At 43.6% G+C, this 27998-nt stretch overlaps 1 protein-coding gene and 1 long non-coding RNA gene across 10 annotated transcripts; one reads left to right on the top strand and one right to left on the bottom strand.

Moving 5' to 3' along the window:
* The first annotated feature begins 2 nt into the window (after window positions 1–2).
* Window positions 3–27998, top strand: LOC118504620 (band 7 protein AGAP004871-like). 9 transcript variants are annotated; one of them, XM_036039301.1, is made up of 4 exons: window positions 3–167; window positions 237–508; window positions 26506–27022; window positions 27096–27998. In XM_036039301.1, the coding sequence occupies exons 1-4, from the start codon at window positions 160–162 to the stop codon at window positions 27487–27489; spliced, it is 1191 nt and encodes a 396-aa protein (XP_035895194.1). In that variant the 5' UTR covers window positions 3–159; the 3' UTR covers window positions 27490–27998. The 9 variants fall into 9 exon arrangements, with proteins under 9 accessions (XP_035895194.1, XP_035895195.1, XP_035895196.1 ...); XM_036039302.1 differs by lacking the exons at window positions 3–167; window positions 237–508 and adding exons at window positions 9943–10512; window positions 11913–12002; XM_036039303.1 differs by lacking the exons at window positions 3–167; window positions 237–508 and adding exons at window positions 9944–10512; window positions 11931–12002.
* On the bottom strand, window positions 10535–11989 carry LOC118504622. Its single transcript, XR_004905323.1, has 2 exons — window positions 11922–11989; window positions 10535–11841 (listed from the first exon to the last, which is right to left on the bottom strand). It is a non-coding gene; the product is annotated as an uncharacterized LOC118504622 (long non-coding RNA).

Raw genomic sequence — 27998 nt, forward strand, 5'->3', positions numbered from 1 at the left:
CGCTTCGGTACGGGTAGACTTGTTCGCTGTTCGCCGATTAACCGTCCTGGTTTGTTTGACTCTGGGCGCGCGTGTAAACCTTCCCATTGCTAGTGCTTCCAGTGGAACTTTAGTGAAACCTTTACCTCAAAGAACTAAGCGTGACAAGTGTAGGGTACGATGCTACGGTAATACGCTATTCTTGGTAATCAAACCGTTGATACGTTGAGTGTAGAACTGTGTTGATAATTTGCAAGGCACACCAACTACGAAATGGATTGGACCGATAGAACGACCGTGGAAGATCAGCAAAGTGTTGATGGATTGCGGCCGGATTACAGACACGAACCACCGGCACACCAGCAGCAACATTTGCTACAACAGCCACTGCAGCAGCCGCTGCTCCAACCGGTCCAGCAACTTCATACCTATATGCCACAATCTACAACACCTACCCAGCATCCTACACCGCACCATAGTCCACTGTCGCTGGCAATACCGATTTCTGATGCACTGCGCCATCGAACAGGTAAGTCGGTGTAACGTTAAAGTTCCTTGAAGTTAAAGTTGCTTAAAGTGTGTAATCTGAGACGGTAGTGCGAGTTTTCGCCCAGAAGTTGTATAATTCCTTTGAGGATCCCTTAAACCCAACCTTCAGACTATCCAAATCTATTAAAGTAATTCACCCATTCACTTCACACCTAATTCCACAAGTTAAAGGGTTAAAGAGCGAAAGTCGAGCCAAAAGTCGAAGTCGCTTCCAAGCGATTTCCATCCATTTCCTGCTATCACAGAACGTACACCGGGAAGCGTTAGCCGGTCAGAAGCTAGCGTTGCTCCCGATCGGGTTTCAGTTAGTTTATTTTTATTTTGTTAACCGGATCGATTAATGTAAAAATAAACACAAATCGCGCCAGAAAAAAAAATCCACGGCGAGAACTCCTTCCGAGCTGGGAACGCATCATCCACTTGCTCTAAAAGCCACGGGTTGTTGTTGGGAAGTACTGTCTGTGGGAAGTGTCCGTGCCGAGGTGTTGATTATTATGATTTTTCTTCCTGTATGCTTCCACCAGACTCACCAGGCACAGGCCAGTAGAGAATGTTTTTTAAATGTTTTTCCCATGTTTTTGCACGCCCGTTTTTTTTTCTTGCTTTGCCGTTGAGTAGGATGTAACGCTTGGTCGGCTTTCACACGGCCTGGGTGTGTCAGTTCCGAGTTTGAATCCATTAGGGAAACAGGGACAGTTAACAGATTTTTTTATTCTTTCGTGTTTTGCAGAAAAATATTTCTTGCTTCTATTTTATTTATTTTAAATATTATATAAATAGGCCAAAGGCCTGTCAAACACGAAATATTTTAAATAAAAATAGAAGATCAATTTATTTAAGGAAATAGCAGGCTTGTCAAACATAAATATTTTAAATCAAAATAGGTAGATCAGTTTTCGATCTCAAGCATGAGAAGCAATCAGATAAAGAATGTAAATAAATCTTAACTTTACTCAAAGCTAAATAGTGAAACGATGTTATTAAATTATGTTAACTGATTTTTAATTACCACCGAGCATAACTCAACTCTGCTTCGAAACCAAAACAGAAAAGGGAAGCGATCGTCAGACCAGCATTCACGGCTTACCAAACATTCCGCTCGTGCTCGCCGGAGTCAAAATAAAATCTGGACTCAGCATGCGGGCATGCCGCGGTACACGCCAAGCACGCCAAGAATCGTGACACTTCCGACCCGGTTCGAGTCCAACGATCGTGTGTGTGTGTTTTCTTTTTCACACTCGCACATGAATTTTTAAACGATCGTGACGTGACAACGCACGTTTGCGCATAACAGGATGTCCTGCTGGGTGTGCTCATAAATCAGGCAAATCCTCCCCCCCCCCCCTCCCCGGCACGAACAGGAATGGCAGTCACCGATAGTTTATTTTTGTTTTGCCCCAGGGTAACTCCGGTCCGGGGCCGGCTTAAGGAACGAGTAGCAGCAGCACATTGTTGTCTGACATCGTTCGAGTCAATGAAGGGAAAACTAGTTATGTTTGCTTTGCTTTGCGGCTTAGAAAGGATGCATTCCAGAGTGTGAAGATATATTTGCCTGAATCGATCGGAAATCGCCATTTTTTCATCGATCCAGTGAGGTACGTTTAAACGTGATTAATTGTATTTTAATTACTCAAATGGGTGACAGTATTTAAAAAAATGGCAATCCACCCCAAAGCGATGAAGTTGTGCGTCCAATCGATCAAAACATTCACACGCCCATTTTAGTGCCTTGCTCATCTCATTCATTATTAGCAAACACACCCACCCGCCGAGTATTTACTACTCCATATCAACTTACACGACATCCCTGAATCCCCGATGTGACAATCGACGCCCCAACAAATTTTCCACCACTTGTGTCCGTACCGGGGACCGGCCAGGGCAATGGAATCATTCACAGATAATTTATAGTCACACGCACCTAGATGTGAGGAATTATACGGGAAAATATTTTTAGACCGCACTGCTGCGATCGCTTTCTCACCGTTGTTTTGAGCTAGTTGGAAAATCCTCTACCACACGTAACACGTGGTTACAAACGGTTAATCACTCCGGAGCACACACACACACACACACCGACTCTCGGTAGCAAATTATGTTCCCTCTTGTAGGCATCTTACCCGGCTAAGAGATCAAGAGGGCTATATACTATCCCGTAAGGCAAAACACTTGAGCGCTCACTGTCTCGGCTAACTCACGCCACTTCGACTTCCACTTTCCAGACTGTGTGTAAGCTTTGTGTACTAAAAATCCATAAATTAAGTCACTAATTAGCCGAACCGGGGGCACCCACTGAGAGTTGGGAAGTTTGCACCTTTCTTTTTTGTGTTACACAGGGAGAGATAGATAATAAACATAAACGTTTGGCAATAAATACTTCAGTACGCCAACGGGCCAGACAGCGCCAGCACACGCGTTCCAGCGCGCCGAGCTAAAGAAAACAATTATCGCAAGCCGGAAAGTACCGGGCCGCTCCGTTGTTCCAGCAAACCCGGTCTGGTCCTACGAATTCAATTCATGAAAATAGCTGGCCGTGACTCATTCGCTCTTCGGGTGCACTTGGCCGTGGCTGGAAAATCTCACTCATTAGCAGGAAATCACAATAGCTGTTGTATGCAAAAGTGAACCTTCCTCGAGCCAAAATCATCCCCTTGGCAAAATCGAAAAGTACTGGGCGTCTCCATCGGATTTACTCTAGCGAATTAATATATCGTTTACCTCACACTTTCCCTTCTTGATTTGCAATCTCATTGTTCGCATCATTTTTCTTCTTCCCTTTTTATGTGTCTGTGTGTTTGTAGGTGTTTTTTTGCCCGACCGACGAAAGATTGGTTTATTCTTCTGCTCTAGAAATCACGGGCATTTTCCGGTGTTCGATTTCTTTCGTCTCCGGGCATCTCTCGCTCTCTTTCTCTCTTCAACCAACGGAAATGATTGTCCAAACCCTGACCTCTTGATCTGGTGATGTTTTTCTTTGCCATGCGGTTGTTTCGCATCGCTTGTTTTCTCACTTCTCTTTCCTTGTGGGATGCTGCAGAATGGGGGAAAAAAATGCTGCAAGAAAAGCGACGAATCCCAATAATTGATAGACCGTCTTCGAGCAGCGTAGGTTCGGTAATCGAACGGATGGCAGTGAAGATCAGCGAATTTCCGGTACCTTATCCTTGTCGTCTGGTCTGATGGTTGGCGCACGCTTTTTTCTCCTGCTTTTCTGCCTGCCTGATGGTGGTGTAATGGCGAGAGGACCCCAGAGTAGGGCGATAAAAGTGAACGTAGTACGGTGGCGGCACTTTGTCTGGAACGCCGGATGGTGTGTTCAATTTGCTCGTGTTTTCATCTCACTGCCGGCGACGCTGGCGTCGACAGACAGCCACAAAAGGTCGAAACGATATGACATTGTTTCATTTTCACTCTTCGGCGTGTGATTTCTTTCGATCTCTGCCCGTTTCCCGCCATTTAACGGGCTCATTGCTTCTGAATGCGTAGTGACGAAACAAAAGTGAACCGTTCGACGAAGCGTAAACCACTGCCGGATGGTGGAAATGGTTGGCTGTTCTTCACTATACTGAGCTAGCCGAGAATAGTTTGTACTTTCGGCTGATGGTTGCTCAACTTCCGCCTTTGTTTTCTACTAGCACTATCACTCCACTTTTACTCTCCAAGAATCTTGTGTTAGTGCATAAAAGTGTCGATTAACCGATCCCGATTCCCAGATTTTGCACGCTTTTAATCATCAAATTGAGCTCACTTGTCGTACTAATGTTTTCCATTCCTGACAAACAGATTGAGTTCGATGAAACGCATTTTCGCATCACTATTCACCCCCTTTTGGGGTTGACAATTTCGATTTTGTTCACCCGGTCGTGGCACACTTACAACAAGTACATAAACACGGAGAGACAGAGACACGGAGATGGTTTTTTTTTGGTGCAAATAATCCACCCCGGAACTGATAGGAAAATTATGCATGCAAATGTGTGTTCCTTTACGTTGGTTGTTTTTCGCTTGATTTTCGGTCCCATCATGGAGAACAAACAAGTTCATAAGGTTCTATCTAACAGTGCACAAAAACAGTCTGTTTGAATGAAAAAATAGTCATGAATTTTTTCATAAGGTTTCGTAAGTCGTGTGTTTAATTTTTTGGGAAAAAAAATATAGTTCTTCCATTATTTTTCGGTAGTGGAAGGGAGTAATAATGATAATAATAATGATTTTCAATTAATTTTGTGAACCACATTGACATTACTAGAAATCTTCTGAAGGGATGCAATCAGTGTTAAATTTTAATTAAAAATGTATAACAAAGTCAAATATAAATAATAATTGAATTTTGACCCGCAAATACACTCATTTGAACACATTGTCCAGGTCGCTAATGTTGGTACGCTTTAGCGCTGCATAATTCAATGCTCCGGATATGCTACGGACAAATGTGAAGGATAATAATAACATAAACTTCTTCGAAAAACACCACACTTGTTTGCAAGTAAATGCATCCCAATGTTCGGGCAACCAACGGGCAAACGCATCACAAAGAGCCGTTTAGCGTGGATTTAGCGTTGGCAGTGTGTCGTCGGCGCCAAGATACATTCAATGAAACGATAGCTAAGAAGTAGAAGCTACTGCACAAACGATACCAGTGCAAGTGTACAAGCATGAGTTGCCTGGTGGGGGAATTGCTTGGAACTGTTTTTTGGGCACTTTGTTTCTTATGTACTGACTCGCGGTGACTTGGCATTGGAGAACGCGCTTAATACTAATTTAGTCGTTATCCGTAATGATTCAACTACTTGCCTTACTTTCTCTCCTTTGCCCAAGTGCATTTGCTGAGTAATCCTTCGCTTGAGTTCCTTTGTATCGTTGGCTGTTCTATATCGTTAAGGGCATAGGAAGGAACCGCTTTCTTGTCCTAGAAGTTTGGTTTTTGTCTCTCGCGCAATTATCAGCATGATTTAATGTACAAACACATTAATCCTGGAGCTTAAGCTATCTACCAATAAAATTTGAATTAAATTTAGCTCCAACAAAACATATGTTCGCCACCGAAACAGACAAGCAACGCTGGTTAGCTTTAAGATTCCTCCCTTTCTTTCCACTCAAAATGCATCATTAGACCATTAGATCTCGAAATTGCAAGCCCTACTTGTCCGCAATTTTTTTGCCTATTAAAAGTGCACTCAAAAAAGAAAAGCCAATATCAAGCGGTGGTGATGAAAATGGGTGGAAAACAGTCGTTATGACATGACAAGCTGTGTGTGCGCGTGTTTGTGCGCGTCTGTAGTACGCTAAAAGAAAATGACACCAGAGAGAGCGAGCGAGTGTGTCTTACTTTTCTTTTTCCTATTCTACATCCTTCATTCATTCCCATGCCGTTCGCACTGTCTCGTGATGCGTCGTTACATCGATGTGGCTCATTGAGTAGAGACGGCGTGTGTGTGTGTTTTCCTTTTTCCTTTTTCCATTCGGTTTTTATGTCTATATGCTGTCTGCTCGAGAATGTTTTGACTGTGGAAAATCCATTCTGAATTCTGATTTAATGGAAATGTGTGTGTCTTGTTCGTTGGACATCTTTATATATCATTGAGCATCGTCGTAGTAGCTTTCGATTTGGAAATGTTTTTCTTTTTCCCCTAAAATCGGACCACTATTTTGATTTCCATCCCTACCCCACCCCTGTCACCCCTCCGGTCTTCGCCATTGATGTGGGGTCCCCGTTTAAAGGGAGCTTTGATCTGATTCCCTTTAATGTGGTTCTCGTTGAAGCTGACTTAACTGCCAATAAAATTCTACACCGAATGGGTTTGAAGTACTTTCTGGGACGGTTTGATTAAATAAACAGAGACAGCGACAAGATGGATGACGATCACGCGTGGGAGGGAGTTCTGTAGAAACTAATTTAGGTTAGTGATAAATAACGCGAAAAGATTATTATATGGATATTCATAAGACTAACCTTATTTATGGCATCTTTCTTTATAAATTATAAATAAGATTAAAAAATCTGAGTAATTAATTAATCAGTGTAAATAATTACTCAAATACCAACCAAGTAATACAAATAATTATCACAAATACCAACAACTCCAAATAGGTCATTGATTTGACAGTTTTGATGCGTTTTGAGACTTCAAGATAGTAATGGTGGTATCGGTGTAGGATGCTAACACGATGGAACTGGTATCCAAACTCCACTCATTCGTCATCAAGTAAGCCTGAAATTAGAAGACCAAAACCAAGTCTTATACTACCTGATACTGTAAAAGACTATAACAATAAAAAAACGATTTAATAATAACTTAATTTTAGCCATTCGGCCTTTTCGCTCATTATTTATTTATAGTTAAAGTATGACTGCTAGACGCCGTATAGTCAACCATTATGATCATTTATTTATTTTATTTTATTTATTTATTTATTATTACGGACTGCTGCCGTATTGTCACCACCGCGTGTGGTGACTGTGAATTAAATTCACGAAAACAAACAATGAAAGAAAATTGACTAGGCATTTCCTCCTAGTCATTTGCCATATCCCGGGCATGCTCGGTTGTGTAGTGAAGATGAGTGGTTGTTGTCCATTTCTATTGTTTGTGCGTGTGTGTGTGTGTTGTAGATTTTTTGATCCGGTTCTATTGCTGTGGCTATGGCTTCGAAGGGGGTTGGTTTGGTCCGGTTGTCTATTATGGGTCTGGACTGAAACAAACAAGCACAGTTATTTGCACAGTACAAACATGAATTTTTCTGCGTGCAATGTTCTCCAGGCAGCCCAGCAATGACACAGCCCGTGATCAACCAAGTCAACCATTATGATCATATTAAATAAAAAATAATAAGTACTAAGTTTACTTGTATAATTAATTTACTTTATTCTAATTACGAAAACCAGCATTGGTTTCAGCGTACATAGTTGCACTTTACATTGTTAAGTTGTTTTGAACCTTTAAATAGCCTTTAAAGTTCTTCAGAATTCAGTATAGTTAGGTAAGTCCTAGCACAATTCCCCATTCTGCTGTATAAATTTTTAAATAGCCACGTGAATCTAAATAAATGCTTGCCCCCTTTTCTAACACTAAAATTTAGAAGGGTCACCCCAAACATGAACATTGCGAAGTGAAAGAAAACAAAGCAACAAGGACAATGGATTTTACGTGACCCCAAAACCCAAACAGCTGGGCGATTGAAAACACTATGAAATAGCCGTTAAGTTGAAGGTGTGCCATAAGTTACGCTAAGTCAGCAAACGCTACCTTCTCTGGTGCTTGTCGTATGGAAGTAAGGGTCGCATGTTAAGCATCAAACCGCCACAAACAAACGTCAACCATAACCATCAGCCATCGGCTTCGTATCGAATTGAATCTTTAACATGAATTTGTCCTTATAACAACCAATCGAAGAAGAAACAACAAAAGCAGTTGGAAAGCAATTGGTGTGATACAAATTTGACTACTTCTGTTATAAATGTGTAAAAATTATGTAAAACCTGTAACAGAAGTTTTTTTTCTCACATAACAAGAAAACGGATGTCCTTTCACTCCATAACAGCTCAATTTGCTTCAAGGAGCTGATACCTTTTTTTTCTTTGCCGATTCGCAGCAGGATGCAATAAATCAATATTTGTAATGGTCAGAATGATACCAGCAACAACAAAAAACTCTCCCCACCAACATCAACTCCCACCCAAACACACACACACACACACACACACACACACACACACACACGTGTAGTGTCCATTTATCATTTCATATTGCTCGTTTGCATCCAATCCGTTGCACGATTGGACATGACAATCTCGTTGCTCGGCGCACCGCTGGTCAACCGGGGTGTGGGACCCTAGACAACAAAGTTCTATTTGCGTGTGGCGGTTAAGTAAACCGTACTCCTGTAAGAGGCAGCAGTCATCTACCACAGCTGTCAGACACAATGGTGAGATGCATGGGTTTGGCCGGTCAGGCCAACGCAATACCGCTGCTACTAGGAACATGGACAAAAACCGGTGGGTTCGAACAGCTCCACATTCGAGATGCCCGAGATGTAGCGCTCGGACGCAACATATCATCCGAGGGTCAACTAGGGTGCGTGAAGAAGTGATGCCGGTTTTACAGTGAAGGAAGAAAGAATCGACAGACTTCCAATTTGTTTCCAATCGCAATGATAATATCGTAGACCTGCTAACTATCTTTGACTGTCATCTTCTACTAAGCATATTTATCTCCAATAAGTTTGCTCCCACAAATTAGACCTTTTTTGCAAAAAAAAAAATTAGAGTTTTGTCACAAATTATTAAAAATTAGTTATGAAAATGTTTATGTTTTAAAATTATATATTTTCATCGGGTTATTTCCATTTCTACTTCAAATCAGCTTATTATGGATTAAATGATTAAATGATAAATGAATATTCTTGTTTAAACCACCTTAACTCATCTTCCAATGTAGCCATCCTTTAAGCAAATACATCACTGTATGTAAGCAATCTCTTCGGGGAGAAATGCGTGTATGTTTGTCTTTCAGGTATACGCTACGGGTTTCATCTCTTCACACAGTCTCCGGACAATAGCACCTACCACACAAATGGACCACCAATGGTTTGGTTGATACAGTCAAATGAAGGGAACTTCCCCTCAAGGTCCATTAGACGTGTAGGACCGTCGGAGAACCCGATTGGCGTGAAAGAGTAAATCTGAACTGTACTCTTTTCGTTCTCCCCTGGTGAAAGACGAGGAAATCCTCGAGCAAAAAAAAAACGCTCCGCGAAGCAAGAATAAAAAACCCGGCTGTTGGAGGCCGGTTGATAGAGGGTGGGCGCCCCAAATACGAAAAACACAAAAGAATCTCGCACACGAAAATGTATCCGAGACGAAACATCACCACCATGGTCCAACCTCGTCCAAATGTGAAGCACACAAGAGAGAGTCACGCGTGCTCTCAGGATTGTTCCCGTAGACGATGAAATACCGCCGAAGCTGATTCGGCCATATTCCGACTCGGGCGGCGGGACTCACTGCCAACAACGTGTACAGTGGTGGGCTTAGAAGCATGTGCGTATGTGCGTTTACTGCAATTATAATGATCTCTTTCTCGAAGTTACCAAGCACTTTTTCGGCTAAGATATCTCCACATCAATATTGTTGATGCAACCTCTGACAGGAGGTCCACCGTTTTGCGCTGCACCCATCAAAACGGCCACCACTGTGTTAGTTCGCTCTGGTGTGATGCTGTGGCAAGATATTCTCGAGAGTTTGCTTCCTTGAGAGTCTCCTCGAAAATCTCGAGACAGCGGGACAACGAATGCGCGATGGCGCGAAACCGATGACAATGCGAAGCGCCGCGTTTTTGGCTGCCGACCATGGTTCTCGTGCGTAAGGCGGCCTATCAGACAGTCCTGTCAACGAAGTCACCGGCGTAAGATAACGGAAAACGTGCTCCGCCACGACACACGGCACGCGTGAATTGATCGTTCGTGCTCAAGATTTCGGGGCTTTGTGTGTTTGTGTTGGTTGGCCGTAAAAATTTGCGAATAGCTACTTTGTGAGTTCATTTTTTTCTTTCGGAGTGTTAACAAAGTGAACGAACAAAACAGAACCATTAGAGGCGTCCGTAAGTTACCGTACCGTAGCATGATCGTATTGTGTAAATTTTTAAAGTGATCTTCAGGCAAACAATTAAAATTGTCTATTAATACTTTCCTAAATCGTTACGACGGTATGAACAATGTTCAGTTTGATCACTGATGTGCCAAAGTGTTGTTCAATTTAGCCTGTGAATAATCGTTGGAACTACTTGGCGATCCTCAACCAAATGTTGTGAAAGTTAAGTGAAATCGTTTGACGTGATAAACGAAATTCATCCACCAAGACCATCAAGGCACTTTCACCCTAAACTATGTACCACGCACAGCATTTGCAAACACAGCAACTACAGCCACCAAATCAGCAGCTAACCTCGCAGCAACAGCAAGATCAAGTGCGATGGAAAGTTAAAAGTACGTTCAGATCGTTTTTTTACTACCAAATAAATCCTCAAAATTGTTCTTGAGTTATTCTAATCCACGGTTTACATACTAACACCGAACAGCTATACGAAACTAGTTCCCTTAAGACGTGTTCAATCCCTTCAATAGTCGACGTCGGTTGCGTGGGTTCCGATTTGGAAATGGCAACCTGTTCCCATTCGTATTGCTGTTAATGTTCGCCCAACCGTCCAACTCAGACAGTTGATCTGTACCGTAAACTGTCCCACCATATATCTTAGCTCACGCATCATCATCCCTATTCGATGAGGATCACCATTGTTTACTTCTTCCCACGCTCTCATGTGAACACTTCATCTATCGCTACAGGAAAAGAGCTGTACCTTCACAGCGTACCGAGTCGAGTTTGGCGATGAATGTGGCGGAGAAGCGACTCGTTTTTAATGAGAGTTCTGCTCCGACCCAACCAATGTGAACACGGAGCTACACTGAGCTAGGCTAGGGAGCAGCGTGACCCATGCGTTTATGTTTACTCGAGCAGCATTCTTCTTCTGCATTGACTTGGTGATTTTATAAATAATCTACCAGCAGGATCTATTGGTCGGGTCTGTTCTTCGGCCTTTTTTTGATTTTTTGCGTTACTTTTTACACCAATCTCTCTCACTCTCGTTTTACATGTCTACAGCGACTGCACTTTCGGTTACTTTAATTTAAAGGTTGGATTAGCCGCAACGAAGAAAGACCATGGGGAAGGAATCGCGATAAAGGATGGGCGTTTTCTATGCCGCGCGAAGGAAACGATAACAAATTCAAAACCGAAACAAATTGCTCTCACCTCGCCTGTGTGTGCGTTGATTTATATCTTCCTTCTCCTCGTACTGAGGCTAGAATTTCGAAGTAATTGGTTAGTATCAAATTAGTGTGCTTTGTTTATTGTCATCAGCCAACGCTTTCTGGGCACGATGCGTCACAGTGACACGGTTTTTTGACAGTTCAATTTTTAAATCAAACAACCGGTTAAGGCGTTTCCATCTTCAGCTTCTTCCATCAATTAATTCCCACCTAAGTGTATTTAAACGCCAGCTTTTCAATAGCCTTCCTCAACAGAACATGCCATCGCCATGATGCTTACCGTTTTTTAATCACTTAAATTGCTGCCCCATCGGTTACCGACATTAATCTCGTCGTTCCTCGCCGCTTCGCTTTCTCTAACTCACTAAACCTGGCAATGGGAAGCAATGGCGAAGAAAATGGCGAATGGCAACCATTTGTGCAGCAGAATATCAATTGTTTTGCCATTTACCTTCCCGTGTGGCTTAACCGTGCCGTTGTGTTTTGTACCTTTGGAGAGAGAGAGAAAAAAAAACAAACGCTGGAATGTAACGCAATACGCTGATACTGTACTAATGCAGCACACGAACCGTTCGCAGCTCCGATGCACTCTCCGCAGAGTACTTCCGAAGCGTCTCGCAAGCAACCCTACCCTCGGCCACAATATTACGGTAAGTGTTCTGGCTGGCGTGCGTGTGTGTGTGCTAGTGGCAAACGCGATGTAAAAACATGCTTTCGGTATTGTTACACTCACTTGCGGCTAGGCAATCTTCCCACCCATGTGTCACACTGATGACTCACGGCTCAACTATCTATTGCTGCAATGGCAAAGACAAAACCAATGCGGTTAGGAAGGGATGGGGGTGGGTTTGTTTTGTTTTGCACCAACACTAGTTAGAATGTGATTGTAGAATTATGCTTATCGCACTGCATGTGGTTCGTGTCGATGTGTGCGCTCTAGTGCCGGTGTCTATCGCATACTTCATATCGTATATATTAAATGTGTAGACCTTTGTAAATATACCCTTAGAACTCATACTAATCCCAACTACTCGCGCTCGAGTGTATTACTTAATCGTTTGATGTTACAGTATGTTTAACCGCAGCCATCGCGTGGTGGTGGAGATCGAATCTAATTGAAAGCAATAAATTCTAGCGCCAAAATTCCGACGCCCCAGCAGTGGCGGCTAGCTACACATGTTGCTGTGTAAAGCCGCATTATTACCTCACAAATGAATCAACAAAACTAGCCAACATCCCCCAAAAATTCCATCACACGCATGTTCTTTCTCGCGTTCCCGTAATTAATTATGTACGGGGCTGGGGTGGGAAAGCAAACCCCATATTTACGACCTCCGCCCATGGTTAATATAGCAACGGGAGGAACGGTAACGGCAACAACGAATAAGAAAAGCTCCCGCTCTCCCAAATATAAATAGGGTTCCTGATCGGATTGTTTTACGATCCTCGCTGACAGCTCAGGAAGAGATTTTTGGTTTCTTCATTCATCTCGCTTTGTTCAGTCTACCAAGTAGCATGCTAATTTCGATCTAATTTTCAGTTGGACATCTTTATTCGATCGTATGGATTATGCAGATGAACTCTTATTTATTTTTGCTGGATTAAGCACCGGCAGTACATTAAATGCTTGTCTTAAAATTATTTTTATATTCCTCACATCTTAAACCGTTACTGTGCATGCGGAAAAGTACCCGTCTCGTTACGCTCACGTAACGTTTGTTAATGAGACAGCGTTACGCCGGCTGTGTTATCGCGTTACCAACCACCTTATCGCCTCGAGCTTCCTCCACATACCACGACACTGATGTGTGTTGGTAAACGATTTTTACTGACCAGATCGGCAGCGAAAGGGGAAACCCCATGTCATTTGAATGAGTTCGATTAACGGAAACCGGTCAAACGGTACAGTGTGTAGTTAGTATTCGTTGACGGTTCCATCGAGCCGGTTCGTTCGACGCGTCCGTCTCGCCGGCGGTATTGTTTACGATCGTTGTTAGTCTATTTGTTTGCGGTGTGGGTGAAGTTACTTTTCACTTGAACCTAGGGGTGCGTACCGGGTGCGTGCGTGTGTGCGTGTAATATGACCGTTGCAGCGATGGAAGCAACACCCTCGACATCAACCCAAGCTGTCCTGATAAACGATGATAAACGGCACACTAGTGGTGAGATCCCAATGCAATGGCGTCATGTGTGTTTTCGAGTGGACGATGGTGCTTCAATAGATAACAGTTCGTTTTTAGACCGGAAATGCGGTCTCAAATTACGAAATTCAAGTTGATTATCAGTAAAAAAAAACGAAGGCCCGAAAACAAGATTAAAACCGATTCAATTTCTAGTCAAACGATTGCTTCAGCCTGTTGAGTCATTTAGGAGAACAACATCTAAATCTGAAGAGCTGGATGGAGTTACTATAATTTTAAGAAGGGGGGCGAAATTTCCCCCTAGTGTTTACAATTTGAATGGTAATATCTCCTTAAGACTTACGCCCCACTCCATCAGTCTCAATTTAATTAGATGGAACCATCAAAACATAATCATCTGGATGAAACGATCCGTCATCGAAATCGGTGTTTATTACTTAACCTCGCTGGTATGACGGCTGCCCTAAGGGCTCATGAAAGCAAATGGCGATCTTCCCTTCAATGCTCAGCTGCGCTCTCCAGCTAATAAGAATAAATAAACTATCCGTTCGAAAACAACTATAATGTGCATGAGCAAATGGACGTTGTTAGTTTGCTTCAAACGAACTCTGTTTCGTGTCCAAATATTCATGATGAGATGATTTCCGCTGTTGATCTTGGTGAATCAGTAATATTTTGAACGCAGTTGCCACAGCAAGCGCGTTTATTGGATGGAAAGTAGTGCACAATTTTACAACTATTTTGAAGCTAATGCTTGCCCGAGTTTTCTATGCGGTACTTAGTATCGCAAGGTCATTTTCTACTAGCTATTAGATAAAGTAAATATCCTACCAATCAATCATCGACATTAGGGCCTGATGATGTTCTCGCGATACCATAATGTGTCTTCAACCATCCAACACTCGGTGCCGGTGATGATCGGCCGGCGTTGCTGAGCTGATGATGAGACAAATTGTTTACAGCTTACAAGATGCTTTCCTTCTGCAGGAACAAGACTGCGAACAGATTCTGTGCTCTTCGGTAGGGTAATTTACTATTGCCCAGCACCAAAACCCTGTAACGTAATAGCAATAAATGTACGAGCCGCATATGTCTCGTCATCTTTTCCGTGCACGTTTTGCTCGTTGCATCATGTATCTTCTCTATCCACTTTATCGCGGGGCTTTACCCGAGCTTTTTTTGTTGTTGGCGCCCTCTTCACGCCCCCCCCCCCCCCCCCCTACTGGAATTTCTTCTTCATTTTTCACCCGGGGAGAGTTCTAAAGCCATGACGCATTAATCATCGTGCTGGTTGTGTCCGTTGAGCGCGGGTGGAGTCCATTTGCATATTTCCGCCATTCGTCGATTACACTCACTCATCCGTGTGTGCAGTAACCACGCACGTTTCGGTCGCCCGTTTAAGTCTCGCCCAGAATTGCCGCAATCAATGCTAGACTTACAGCAACACAACAGCCTGTGACGGGGTGGTGGGCAACAAAAAAGGCGCGTATGTAATCCTAAAGTAAACCTTCGGAAGGCACTCCGCTTACAGACAAAGTGTTCCCATTCATTCAATGACACGCAGGCTGCCGTTGTTGGTGCGCTGACGAGGATGAAAGCGAATTCAGTCGAGCATCTGTTACCCCTTTTTGTAAAGGACCATCCAGTAACGGTTTGCAGTCCTTCTCCGATGATCCCCCCGATACTCGGGACACATTCCATTACGCGAAATCTACGCACTCATTCACTGATGCTAACTGTCCGGCAGAAATGGTGGGCATTTTTTCCTCCGTGGAGAGTTGTTTTTCTTCTCTCTGGTGGTTACTGGAAGCTTAAAACCTTTGCCTCTAGGCTCACCATCCGCAACGCAACGAGAACTACCACTCACCAAGGCCGAGACCGTATTGGCTAATGGGGCTTTGGACTGGCAAACTAATTTGGAAAATGTGCTGCCTGTGGCGAAACGATCGACACAATGAAATGGAAAACCCTTTTATTCTAGGCAACCCTAGAACCCATACGCGTGCCATCCGTATCGACTGGGTGGAAGTGAATTTATTTTTATATTCCCCATGCCGGAGGATGCCGCAGCGAAAGGATGTTCCGTAGGTCATTAGGCTTAAAGTATCGCTTCGAGTTCACAGAACCTCATCGACCTACCCACCCGACCCATCATCATTTCATCGAGAGGTCGGTGACTAATGGTACCTTCATAAATCTTGATTTAAATAGCCGTACTTTATTCAGATGTGGAAAATAAAACCTTTTACCGCAGTGTGGAGCACTTAAATGAATTGGAGAAAATTTACTTCAGCCCAGCTTTCCATTACCTCGACACCGTTAGCGAGCCAGTTATTAGCGCATAAGACAAATTGTTCGAAAATGTGGAAGATAAAGATGAGGTTTCACACATTTTAAACTTTTGATTTAACCCTACCGCCATCGTTCATCATTTTCCGGCGGGCATGTGTGTTGAAGGCGACACCAAGGCGCCCTTCCTTCGACCACCAACAAACACGCTCATTTATCATCTCTCATTAATGACCCACTGCCACTACCGGCAGGGTGACGATGAACGTGAATAACCCCCGTTTGCCACTTGTTGAGCACCGGTCAGACGATTTGGAGCAGTAGTCCCGCCGGCAGGCTTTTCAAAACAAAGTTTTCACCGCGTTACCGGTGCGTCATTAACCTTTGCCGGTCGGCTGTCTCGCGTTCGCGTTGAACGATAAGTAATTCTTCAAAAGAAGTTGTTAGACAGTTGTGGGGGAAAAAAATCTCCCAATATCTTACCTACCACCGATCGAATGTGACCCCGAGGCCACTGGTTGGATCATTTCTTCGCACATCGTTCGTTTCGTGCGGGCAGTTCATTTTCCGGGTCATTTTCACGCACCCTAAAAAAAACCCTTTCAATCGTTTCAAACGTGTCCAATTGGTAGAGTGCGTCGTCCGTTCTTTCCTCTAGACATGGGCCATCACCACGCCACGCCACACCGATTTCACGATGATTTACATCTGTCCGGGCTGCTGTTACGGCGAGCGAGGCCTGTGTTTCGTCTCATAAATTGTTTGCATTTTGATGGTCGAGCGGATTTTATGTTGCCCCGAAATGTTCACACCCCACACACACACATCCTCTGCCAACGCGGACCCCCAGATGCAGTTTGACAGTTGATGTTTCAGGTCACGTTCCGTTAATCTCATCGAAAATTCTTTCTGTAGTTTAGGATTCGGACGGAATTTGAAAGAGTTCAATAGAATAGCGAATGAGCGTATCTGTGGCGGTTAGCAACAGGGACCGGAAAGGATTATCTTATGCATGAGCAGCATTTGGAAAACTATTAGCAAATGGAGATAGCAGTCCGGAATGCTTTTGTTTATGGAATCCGTTTTCGTCGATCGTCTTTTCTTTCCTATAGCAATGCTCTACAAAAAGCCTACAATCCTGTGTGAACTATTATTTGCTGGGAAAATCTAAACAAATCTCGATTGATTGATTGTAAATTATTTATTATCTTTAGATCAGGACGTGGTCACACTACGTGCACCGAAGGTCATACACATGCGTAAAATCGATTGTTTATAGCGTCTAGGGAATTGTGGCAGTATACTGAAATGGGGGGTTTTCAATCATTGAGCAGTAAACAATGTTGCGCGATTTGGGTTGGTAATGCTGAAATGAATTGAGGTCTAATGCTTCAAGGACGAGCAAGGAGTTTTTGGTGAACAGGTTTTATGGTTAACTAAATTTAACAGCGTTTCTCTTTAATGGACTGTAGGCTTTCCATTGGATGGACAAATATGTTCATGAGGTATTCCAATATGGCAAGTAACTCGTTTAATGTACGCCACTAGATGTTTGTCTTGAAACGGTTAGCCATATGTCAAGTGCTGAGTCAGTTGCACTGTTTTTGTGGAACAATTTATTTTATGACTATTTTTGATTGTGCCTGAGTTTCAATGATTGGAAGTTTTTTTCAAATAACATTTAACTTCGTTGGTTGAGCATGTTTTAAATAAAATCAGAGCATAAAGATTATTATTTCATTCGCTTTTTAAGAAAAATAACTTATTGATGTACCTTGAAAGCTGCTTAGAAGATGTCGGCATCCCAAAATTTACGAAAATGCCTTTTCATTTCTTTTGTATAATAATTGAAACCTGTACCGTAAAAAGTGTGTTATTTCTACTGCTTACTGCTTTGCACATAACTTTGTGACGCAGTCGGATCTCCTCTTGTTGAGTGTTGAGTGACAAAACAGTAAATTAAAAAAATCACTTTTAGTTTTGAGTAGTGAGTTCCAGACCTCAGCTCATTAATATAAGGGTCCTGAGGACACTGTTCAATTTGAAAATGGTAGCTGCAAACTCACTGAGAAGCTATTAAATATTCGTCTTTGCTATCAAATTCCATCCTCATTATTAAGCTGTGTCCGCATTTTGAAGCTCTACTCTTGCTTTGAAGTTCTATCTTTATAAAATAGATGTGCCTTCAGAATGTCGTAATGCCCTCTTAAAGATACTTTCGTTACATGGTAGCTGTGGCCTCTCTAAGTAGACATGCCTACACAAAACAAACTCTGTCCTCTTCTTAGCCTAACGACCTCTTAGGTCATGCCTGCCTGGTTTACTTTACTTGATTATACCACGTAGTTGCAAAGTTAGTCCTCAACGACGGGAGAACGATCCAGATGGGTTCAACCCCGGTCCTGCCGTGTAAAGACCGGCTCCGCTGTCGCATCGCCCCAAAGTTGCTTGCCTTTTTAAGCTCTAATCTCTCTAAGTTATCACTGCTCTCACTAAGTCACTCTGTACGCTCTGTGACCTCTTTTTCCTTCTGGAGCAAAGCTACTACGGCAGAATAGCAGTTGTCATCTTCTGTTTAAAAAATGCTACATGACACAATACTATAAAAAGAAAAGCACGAGCATAAACAAGGAGTTATAACTAGCTCAACTTAACCTTTAATAAGCCATTGGAACTAAAAGCAATCCCGTAGACAAGGCCACCCATACTGGTCACGATATAATCATGCTTGATGTTGGCACAAGTTGTTGGAATCTCGGTCTAGCTTTAGAAATATATCAGTAATGTTGAGAGTCTTCATGGACTATCACTCAGTTATGGCCAACTATTGGTCAGCAACTAATGTCGATTGTTAATAGATCCTCCTTTTATACTAGGTTGTACAATTTTTAATAAAATACTATACACCACTGAATTAAAAGAGGGTAATCTTCCTGAATCGTGCCTACAAATCTACAAATGTACAAAGGGACAAAATTAAACGCTTCAAACTTATTCTCCAACCCAACACATTTTGTTGCGCACTAATCCACGCTAATCTCGCTCAATCTCGTTTTCACTGCGATTAGCTCGCTCTGGATTACATTCCGTATACCTTACGAAAGCCAGTTTCATGTCAGTGTCTGTCTGTAACCGATAGTATCAATGTAATAAAGCAGACTAGGCCCTTAATCTGACTAAGATCAAATTCTCCCTTCCCCACCCGGGATTGGTGCATTTCAACTAGCGTTCAATATTTGGACAACAACAAGCCCCCTTCCAACGTCCCATCGTTCAGGGCCGGGTCACCCACAAACCGTGGCCCATTTAGTTCACGATTTATAAATATAATTGACACCCCTTCTTCGGCCGGCTTCCTGTCGATCTTTGTTGGGATCATGTTGTTGCACTTGATACACGTTCCAACGCGCACACGCTGTAAAATTGACTTTTTGACATTTCCCGCGCGACCAATTGAAGGAATTTCCTTCAAGGAAAAAGCTAAGCGGGGCAAAACAGTGCTAACCATCCAACTGGCGCTGTGAAAAATGCGTGTGTGTGTCGTCTGCGTCGAAGTTGAGCAGTCTGACAGCGGGTAGACAGTAGTGGTCAACCCATTTTCAGTGGTCGTCGCCAGCAGTCACGGCTCGCCGCTTTGGGTTGGGTGTCATCAAAGCGCAATCTTCCCGGTAGCATCTGCTGCCGCCGTTCCGAAAACTGGCTGAAGTTCATCAGACTGTGGACAGATTTTCGTCTCGCTTTTTTATCGCGATCGTCGCCTCGAAGTTGGCTGGTGAAAACCGTACTGTCGGTCGAACCGTAACGCGGGGAAAAAGAGGGTAGAAAGATAATACCCGGAAGTTGGAAGAAGTCCGCAGACCGATCTAACGACTGGTCCGAAACTTAATTCGCCAAATAAACGGCGCTTATCAGCGTGAGAGGGTATGAAAATAAATAGAGCCCTTGTTTTCCTCTCGCCTGCCATGCGTCTCAGAATGGTTGACAGCAAGCGAGATGAAGTTGTGAAGATCAGAACTCGAAACATCTTGCCTTTCCTGGTGATGCTCCGAGCAAAGTGACATGTTTCTTTATCAATAAAACACAACAACATGGATTGTTAAACGGTCCCGGGAGCATCATCAGCAAACCAATTTCCGCGATTCGAATGATTCTGGTGAATGTATAACACATTTTTTTCCTGTTCCTGTTACAATCAATTAAGAAAATCCATAGCACTCGACGGCCCGATTACATCAGAGCTTCAACTTAAACTGTAAATTAGCAACACTTGGCCAATCTCGACAGACTTATCTTGGATTTATGCCCTCCGATATAAAGCCTCACTGTGTCTTCTCCTTCACGAAGGAAGCTCCTTCAACGATCCAAGCCAGGATTTAAGCGTGACATTTTTCCCAACCATCAAACCCATCAAATCCACTCCTGTCAATTGTTGTTCCTCTTTAATTTCTATTAGATTTTCCGTTACGACCCACTTTGCTTGCTCATCGTCTGCCATTTCACCATTCCACCGGATACGTTCCGTACGTTCGGGATGATCGTTTAATTTTATTACCAATGCTGTGCCACCCCAATCAACGGTTAGATTTTTGAGTTTTCTTTCCCTACGCTCGGGACGGAAAAATGGGATACGAAATCGTTTCAGTATGATGATACGCGTGACGTTGTTGCGGTCTCATTGTGAGGTTTTAATCTACACAGTTTATCTCCCCTTGTCGACGGGCCGGACAATCGAATGTGAAAGAATGTCAAAAGCTAGACGAAAGCGGAGTGCGATAAATGCGAGACACAATTTAAATGCAAGAGCGACCAAGAAACATGTCTCGGGAATGTGTCTAATGATGCTGGTGCTTCCCGCGTCGGAGATGGATTGCCGGTGGCTCGGGCTCGTGGTTCGAAGAATAGATTTATAACAGATCCCCTGCGTACTTCCACTAGTGGCGATAAGGAACAGATTTAACTGATTCGTTTTATTGCTGCGCTCGCTTGTTTATAGACTGTTACATGATAACGTGTTAGATACTTCTTTTTTTCTCTCGTCAATGTTGAAAATGGCATAAATCACAATGTGGTCTTGTTTCAAAACTGTCCCCCTTTTACTGGGTGTAATCTGAAACCACGTCCGCTAGCAAACGTTTAAACGTGATTATTTATATCAAATGCATACTGTAATCATTTGAATAAGATAAGATAAATGGAATCGAAAACAATCCGGTGATCACCGGGAGCAATTACAGCACTTGTTGTCTATTTGTGCTGTTACATGTCATGGAAAGTCAAAAAAAAAATCCTCCTTTTGCTCTTATTATTTCTCCCAGATGCAGCAATTTTAAGCTCTAAATATCTCAATTCTCTTTAAAATAAATTGTAGAAAATCATCCACAATCAAACTTTGCATAGTTCGTATCACAAAATTGAAATGATTTTTCATATATTTTTGTCATGTTTCTTAAAAAAATATCAAATGAAATGCGTATAGAATAATCAAGAGTATCAGAGAACTCAGGCCAAAGCATTTCGTTTATCATTTTATTTTATTCTATCAGAAGATCAGATTGTAACGTTCTGCTTCCTCTTTGGCGCTACAACCTCGAGATGTCTCGCGTCCTGCTATTTCGTACAGGGAGGCGGTCTGGATGTGATATGAAACTTGGTCCTCCCGTGTGAAGACCGGTGCCTCTATCGCCTTGGCCACCAGACCGCCCCATATTGTAAAGCTCAAGACAAAAATAAAGATCTTGTTAATTGCTCTATTATTTAAAAATTTTGTACGTGTCATCTCAAAAGACGTGACACATCACTCGGAACAACTCAGCATTAGGCTTATGAAGTCTTACTCAAAGCCTCTATAAATAAGAAAAGAACAACTCAGCTTCTCCTAATATTTGGATTATTTTAATTACTATTTAATCCTCAAAACCAAACAATAATAACAATTTATCCATTACGGGACGGCCCAGTGGTAGATGCGATCGCGGCGACGATCTTCACACGGCCGGAGCAGGGTTCGAGACTCATTAGGGCTGTTCCTCCATAGTGAGGACTGACTATCCAACTATTTGGTAGCAGTAAGTCTAGTATGCCAAAAATGGCAGGGGATATGCAGATAGTTTTATTGTCATGTCCATCACTGTATTCGTGTAATTAAACTATACATTTATTCTTCTTTGGCACTATAACCTTAAGAAGTGTCAGCTCGTAATTTCTGACTTAATTGTATTGATTAAACCCGCTGTAGAGTCAGTTCTACGATCCGAATGGGGTACAATTACACATTAAGTATACATTAAATATAGCAAAACAGTGTGTTCTGCCTGGTTAATCCTTGATCAGTTGATTTGAAGAAAATATTATATTCTTACGATAATGACATGCTTTGTGTTGTTATATGATTTAAAAGAATAAAATAAACTAAAACTTTAGAAATATCTCTCTAACTTATGCAATTCATCAACTACAATGACATAGATATAAAATCAAACGAAAGCGAAAGATACTTCAAAACGTTGACCGTCCAAAGAATGCTACATTCCATTTAGTGGAGAGGGAAAAAATGCATCGTTTTCCCTTCCAATTGCCATGTCAATTAATTTCATGCCAAAAAGATTTCACCCCAAACGCGACCCAAACATTCCGAACATTCGATGTAATCGTAGCATTTCTTCTACGGTGTCGTAAAAAAAAACACCAAAAACTATGTTCATTCGACATTTCTCGGTGGGGACAGTGTTTAGAGTGGGGTAACCCGCAGTGAGGTTTGCGGTCACGATTTACCGAATTCGAATTCGATTTACGCTCATGGTCATCGCCGGTACGAATTTGATGTCGTTCCCGACCAACGCGCAAGAAGAGCAGATTTCCGTGTTTTTCTTTCGAGAATCATTACCTGCAACGATCCTCGCCATGCTTTCTTTATATTCTCACTCTCCATTCGGATCAAATAGCGATGTGAATATGTGTGTGTGTGTGCGTGTGTGTGGTGTTCCCTCCCCTAATTCGTTACTTCAAATTTAAACTCTCGATTTGCACTCAACATGTTCTTGCGTATGCGGTTTGTTTGGAATGGAGTGGCTAGAGGGGGGGGGGGGGGGGAGAGGGGCAGGGTGGAAGGAAGATTCCACCAATAGGTATTGGACCCTCGTGGTATGATTTTTGGTGAGTCGGTTCAACCATTGAATCGAATTCGGCTGCTGCCCTCGTGGGTGTTCGCACGCTGCCGGGCGCTTCACTACTTTGTCGGTCGCTCACACGTCCGGTCATCGTCGTACCGGCCGGTGGGTTTGAGGGTTTTTTTTGGCCACACAACAAAACTCCTTAACACCCACGGTGTGAAAAGTGTCACTTTTGTACAACACAGACAAGGAGAGACACGCGTGCAAAGAAAAGAAAAGCATCGATCACCATCGCTCGACTGTGGAGTGACTGTGGAGCGTGTGGCGTTTTGGTGTTCCTGGATGGTGTCCCTCGAGTGCAGTTAACACAGTGCGGGAAAGTGTGTGTGTGTGAGGCAGGGGAAGAGAAATAAATTATGTTTTCGGACCTCCGCACGATGGACGGACCACCTCCTCACCGTGGATGTCCACCATAACCGATGCGTGAAAATCGTGCCCGACCATTGGCGGCGGCCCGTCCGCGCGTCATGGACACCGATTGTCTCAGTACCGAGTCGGGCGGCTGCGAGTGCTATGTAGACGTCCGTAGGTATCATTGGGTAGTTTTATGGGTAAGCTTAAAATCGGACTTAATGCCTTCGTAGCCAAAGTGTGATGGAGACGCCTGGTGGCGCGATCAAGTGTCCGGTGGCGGGTTTTTTTTCAAACTCTCGTGACGCTCGGCCGGCTTTAACATCTTCGTGTGGTCGTGCGGTGTTGTTGATTCGTGTTTGCAACGCTCTAGCGTTGATCCTCTCGGGCGTTGAGCGTTAGTCGGCAGCTGGTCGCCGTAAGCGGTAGAGCTGTATCCACGTGTGGTACAATTTTAAATTCGTCACTCGAGCGCGCGTGTAGTCGGAAGCGGACGAAAATTCGTCCCAACACTCAGTTCTCAGTTCCGTTGAAGTGAATTATTACCAGTGAAACTCCGGTTATGGTTAATACGCACACCCTCGAATGAAAACGCGTTGCACATTAAGCAAGTAAACCACATTCAATACAAATTTCACGTTTCTGCATCTGTTTTCTGTTCTACGGTGCTTGTGTGAAGGTTTTCGCAATCTGTTCGATTAATTAGTATCGAATTTCCCTTACGTTCGTCGGGTTGCGCTGAAAAATGGTCCCATTAATTATGCTTCATCTGGCACGGATTGGAAAAGCCACTTCCCACGGGACGCAGTGAGATTGAACAGAGAACCGAGTGTATGTGGGTGTGTGTGTGTTCAGCCGCACCGGAGAGCCTCTTGAAAATCGCCATAAACAAGATAATTTATAACGCTCGATTTAAGATAAATGCGTGAACAGGAAGGCAGGAAAAAAGATCCCCATTCGTCGAATCCAATACTTGAAGCAATCATGTAAAAAACGCTAACAGGATAAAGATATATATAAATTGCTCTTCGTTAGCCACCTCGCCGCACACATACGCAACTCATCTCGCTTCTTGACTTCCATTATTCAGCGTTAAAGTGTTCAGTTTTAAAATACTCTTCATGCAAACGAAGGTGCACCTTCTACCACAAAATACATAACCAAAAAACCCTCGTTTACGCCCCTACACGTACGATCGGCTCGCAGACAGAACGCGACTGGAAGCAGAAAACACTCGAGGTCATAGACGCACGCCCAACAGAACAAGTGTTGCACACCCGCGTGAGAGCCGGTGGTAAACGAACATAAACAAACCATTTTCCCGGACTGGGGAGGGTGAAGAAAAGCAACAACTCCAGCGCCACTAAACCACACACCGTCCGCGCTACGTTCATTTGCATTTTTCACGAAACGATTTGTGCTAATTGGCCACTCCTCCCACCCACTCAAGAGCACGCTTATGTGCGTTCGTGTGTGAAGCAACAGAACGAGCTGGTGTATCAACAACAACCGGGAAACTAGTAGCGCATCGATCAAAACACGATCGACATCTTCGCAGTGAGAAATCATAACGTACGCCAGCACTTTATTATTCAAACCGTACTCTCGTGCTCTTTTCACCCTACCCCAGGACGGTCTCTTCCTGTGCTATCGGCAATCGCTTTTCCATCCATCAGTCGCACGCATCAGATCGATGAGTGAATGAAGGTGGTTTGGAAAACATCCGGCGGTAATATACTGCAAGTTAAGTTGCATTCTTTGCTCCCCTTCCTTCCCAGCTGTAGTGGCTTGCCGCTGTATTGTTTGTTGATGTGGGAACATGCGGTGGAATTATTTATCATTCACCAGAACGATTGCACTGCAGTGCTGTGAACTTTGCATGCAAACGGGCTGATACTAAAATGTTAGATTAATGGACAGTGTCGGGATGTTTGGAGGATTGGAGGATGCAAGTTATTAGAAGAAACCCCGAAACTGCCAAGAAAAACAAATAATGCGAATTGTACACTGCATGCATCGACAGACGCAAAACCATATGGTACCATGCTGCGTGAACATAATTGAAACCACATTCGTGAAATACTAGGCACCTCCATCGCACGGTAGGATAGTACCCAACACCAGGCGCCTCCATCGCACGGTGGAATAGTGCACAACAAACTAGTGGACATTTCTTTGTTTTAATGAGTGGCTATAAGATAAAAAAAAACTTCCAAAAAATCAAAAAGAATCATTCTACAACAATTTAGCCACCTTTTCGTGTTTAAGCAACGTTTTTTGGTATAAGTAACTAAATAATATTCCATGATGGTTGAATCATATTACAGTTGGATAAGTTCTTCTGGTAGTGATACTGCCCAAACATTCTAATGCTAAATTCTGAGCTAAGTAAGGAGTATTTCAGGTTGACGATAAATTCTTACAAACTGCGTTTGAGTGATTACCACATTGATAACTTCGGCCAGGATTATCCTCGCCATTTAGACGAAATGCTCACCATTTCGATGAATATTTTATAATAATTTCTCTGGGCTTTAATTAATAATAATTTTAGCTGAAGGCAAACCTCAATCAGAACTTGACTTTAAATAAAAAAATAGGGTTTTTTGTTCTATCACTCAACTAGTTACAATATCTAAGCTAAGTTGATTGTCATTTTGATGTCAACAAAAAATGTTTGTCTGCTTTGTGTTTCGAGACTGTCTGCATTCCGTTTCACATCCGTAAATAACCAAGACAAATGAAAAACTTTGTTGTGTCGCCTTTTTGTCCTTGATGATTACAAGAACTCGGCGGTCGTGGCAGTACGTCAATCAATTTGTGTGCATTACAAGTACAAAGGGCCGCTCCATGAACGACTTACCACAAACCATGCTCGCTGTGAGATTACTCCTTCACGAGACAATTAGACTCATTCGCGGGTTTTCATTAGTGTTGATCTTCCCTTACATCCTGGCACTGACACCTTCTCTTCTGTCCCTGAATAAGACACAGAAAGACAATTTCACTGGAACAATCCATGACGCTCAACACCTCCGGTGAAAAGGAATGTTAAGAATGCACAATGTCTGCACATTGCATGCCGAAAGGATAAAGTTGACAAGTTCCTTGAGTGGGACATTTTTGTTTTAATCTTTGCCAGAAAATGTTCATAATAAACTGCACTGGTACTAATGTTACGAACTTCCCTCTTTCACCAACAGCCGAAGCCGATTCGATAGGATGCGTGGAAGTGCTGGCCACCGTGTGCTCGATCGTGCTGATGGTCCTGACCCTGCCCATCTCGCTGTTTCTCTGCTTCAAGGTCGTGCAGGAGTACGAGCGGGCCGTCATCTTTCGGCTCGGTCGATTACGTTCCGGCGGAGCACGCGGACCGGGTGTGTTCTTCGTCCTGCCCTGTATCGACAACTACTGCAAGGTTGATCTGCGTACCGTCTCGTTCGATGTGCCGCCCCAGGAAGTGTTGACGCGCGATTCCGTCACCGTGTCGGTTGATGCCGTCGTGTACTACCGCATTCGCGATCCGCTTAATGCCGTCGTGCAGGTTGCTAACTACAGCCATTCGACGCGGTTGCTAGCGGCTACCACCCTTCGCAATGTGCTCGGTACGCGAAATTTGTCCGAGTTGCTGACGGAGCGTGAAGCCATCTCACACTCGATGCAGGTCACGCTGGATGAGGCTACCGATCCTTGGGGTGTACAGGTAGAGCGTGTTGAAATGTAAGTATCCTGAAGACATGCACAATCGAACCACTCTGTCCGAGACCACTCTAATGCGACTTGAACTCCACAGTAAGGACGTCTCCCTGCCGGACTCTCTGCAACGCTCGATGGCAGCGGAAGCTGAGGCGGCTCGTGAAGCCCGTGCCAAGGTGATCGCCGCGGAAGGTGAAATGAAATCGTCCCGCGCCCTCAAGGAAGCATCCGACATCATGTGCGAAAGTCCGGCCGCCCTTCAGCTACGCTATCTCCAAACACTTAGCAGCATCGCAGGGGAGAAAAATTCCACGATCGTGTTTCCGCTTCCGATTGAACTGATCGGTCCGTTGATGAACTTTACGTCCTCGTTGGGCGTGCAGCGTACCACTGCCCCGCTAGTGCAGCAGCAGGCACAGGGTGTGCGGTCTACGACCACCAGCACATCGTCACCGTCGGCCGATCCGGGCCCGCAACCGCCATCCGAGTAGCAGCAACTTCCGCGAGTACATTTGCAACGACGCCACCATCACCAGCACCGGCGGCATCACCAGCAGCGGCTTGGGGTGTACCGGTACCGGGAGCCGGGCCCATCATCCGGTGACCGTAAGATCGGACCCAGCGTCATTGGATCCGCTTCATCTTACTCCCTATCCTCGGCGGAAGATTCAGCCCTGTGCTCTCCCACCAACCGTTTGGCACGATTTATTCTAGATCTGTAAGGGAAGTTGGGAAGATCTTAACATTAGACCTTTTACTATGCTAGAACCAAAACACCCAAACGGAAGGTTGGCGAGAACTAGCAGCATACATAACGAACGCGATAAACTCCATACATCCATGCTCCTCCATCCAGGAATGTCGAACGAGCCACAATCAAACGATATGCTAGTTGTTGATGTTTAACAGTGTTATCAGTTGTCATTACATTATCTTTTTTCAATGTGTTTTAACGTACCGAACATGATTGTAAATAAAGCCGTATTCGTACTAAACAAAA

The sequence above is a fragment of the Anopheles stephensi genome, chromosome 2 (genome assembly GCF_013141755.1).
Source record: "Anopheles stephensi strain Indian chromosome 2, UCI_ANSTEP_V1.0, whole genome shotgun sequence".
Taxonomy (NCBI): domain Eukaryota; kingdom Metazoa; phylum Arthropoda; class Insecta; order Diptera; family Culicidae; genus Anopheles; species Anopheles stephensi.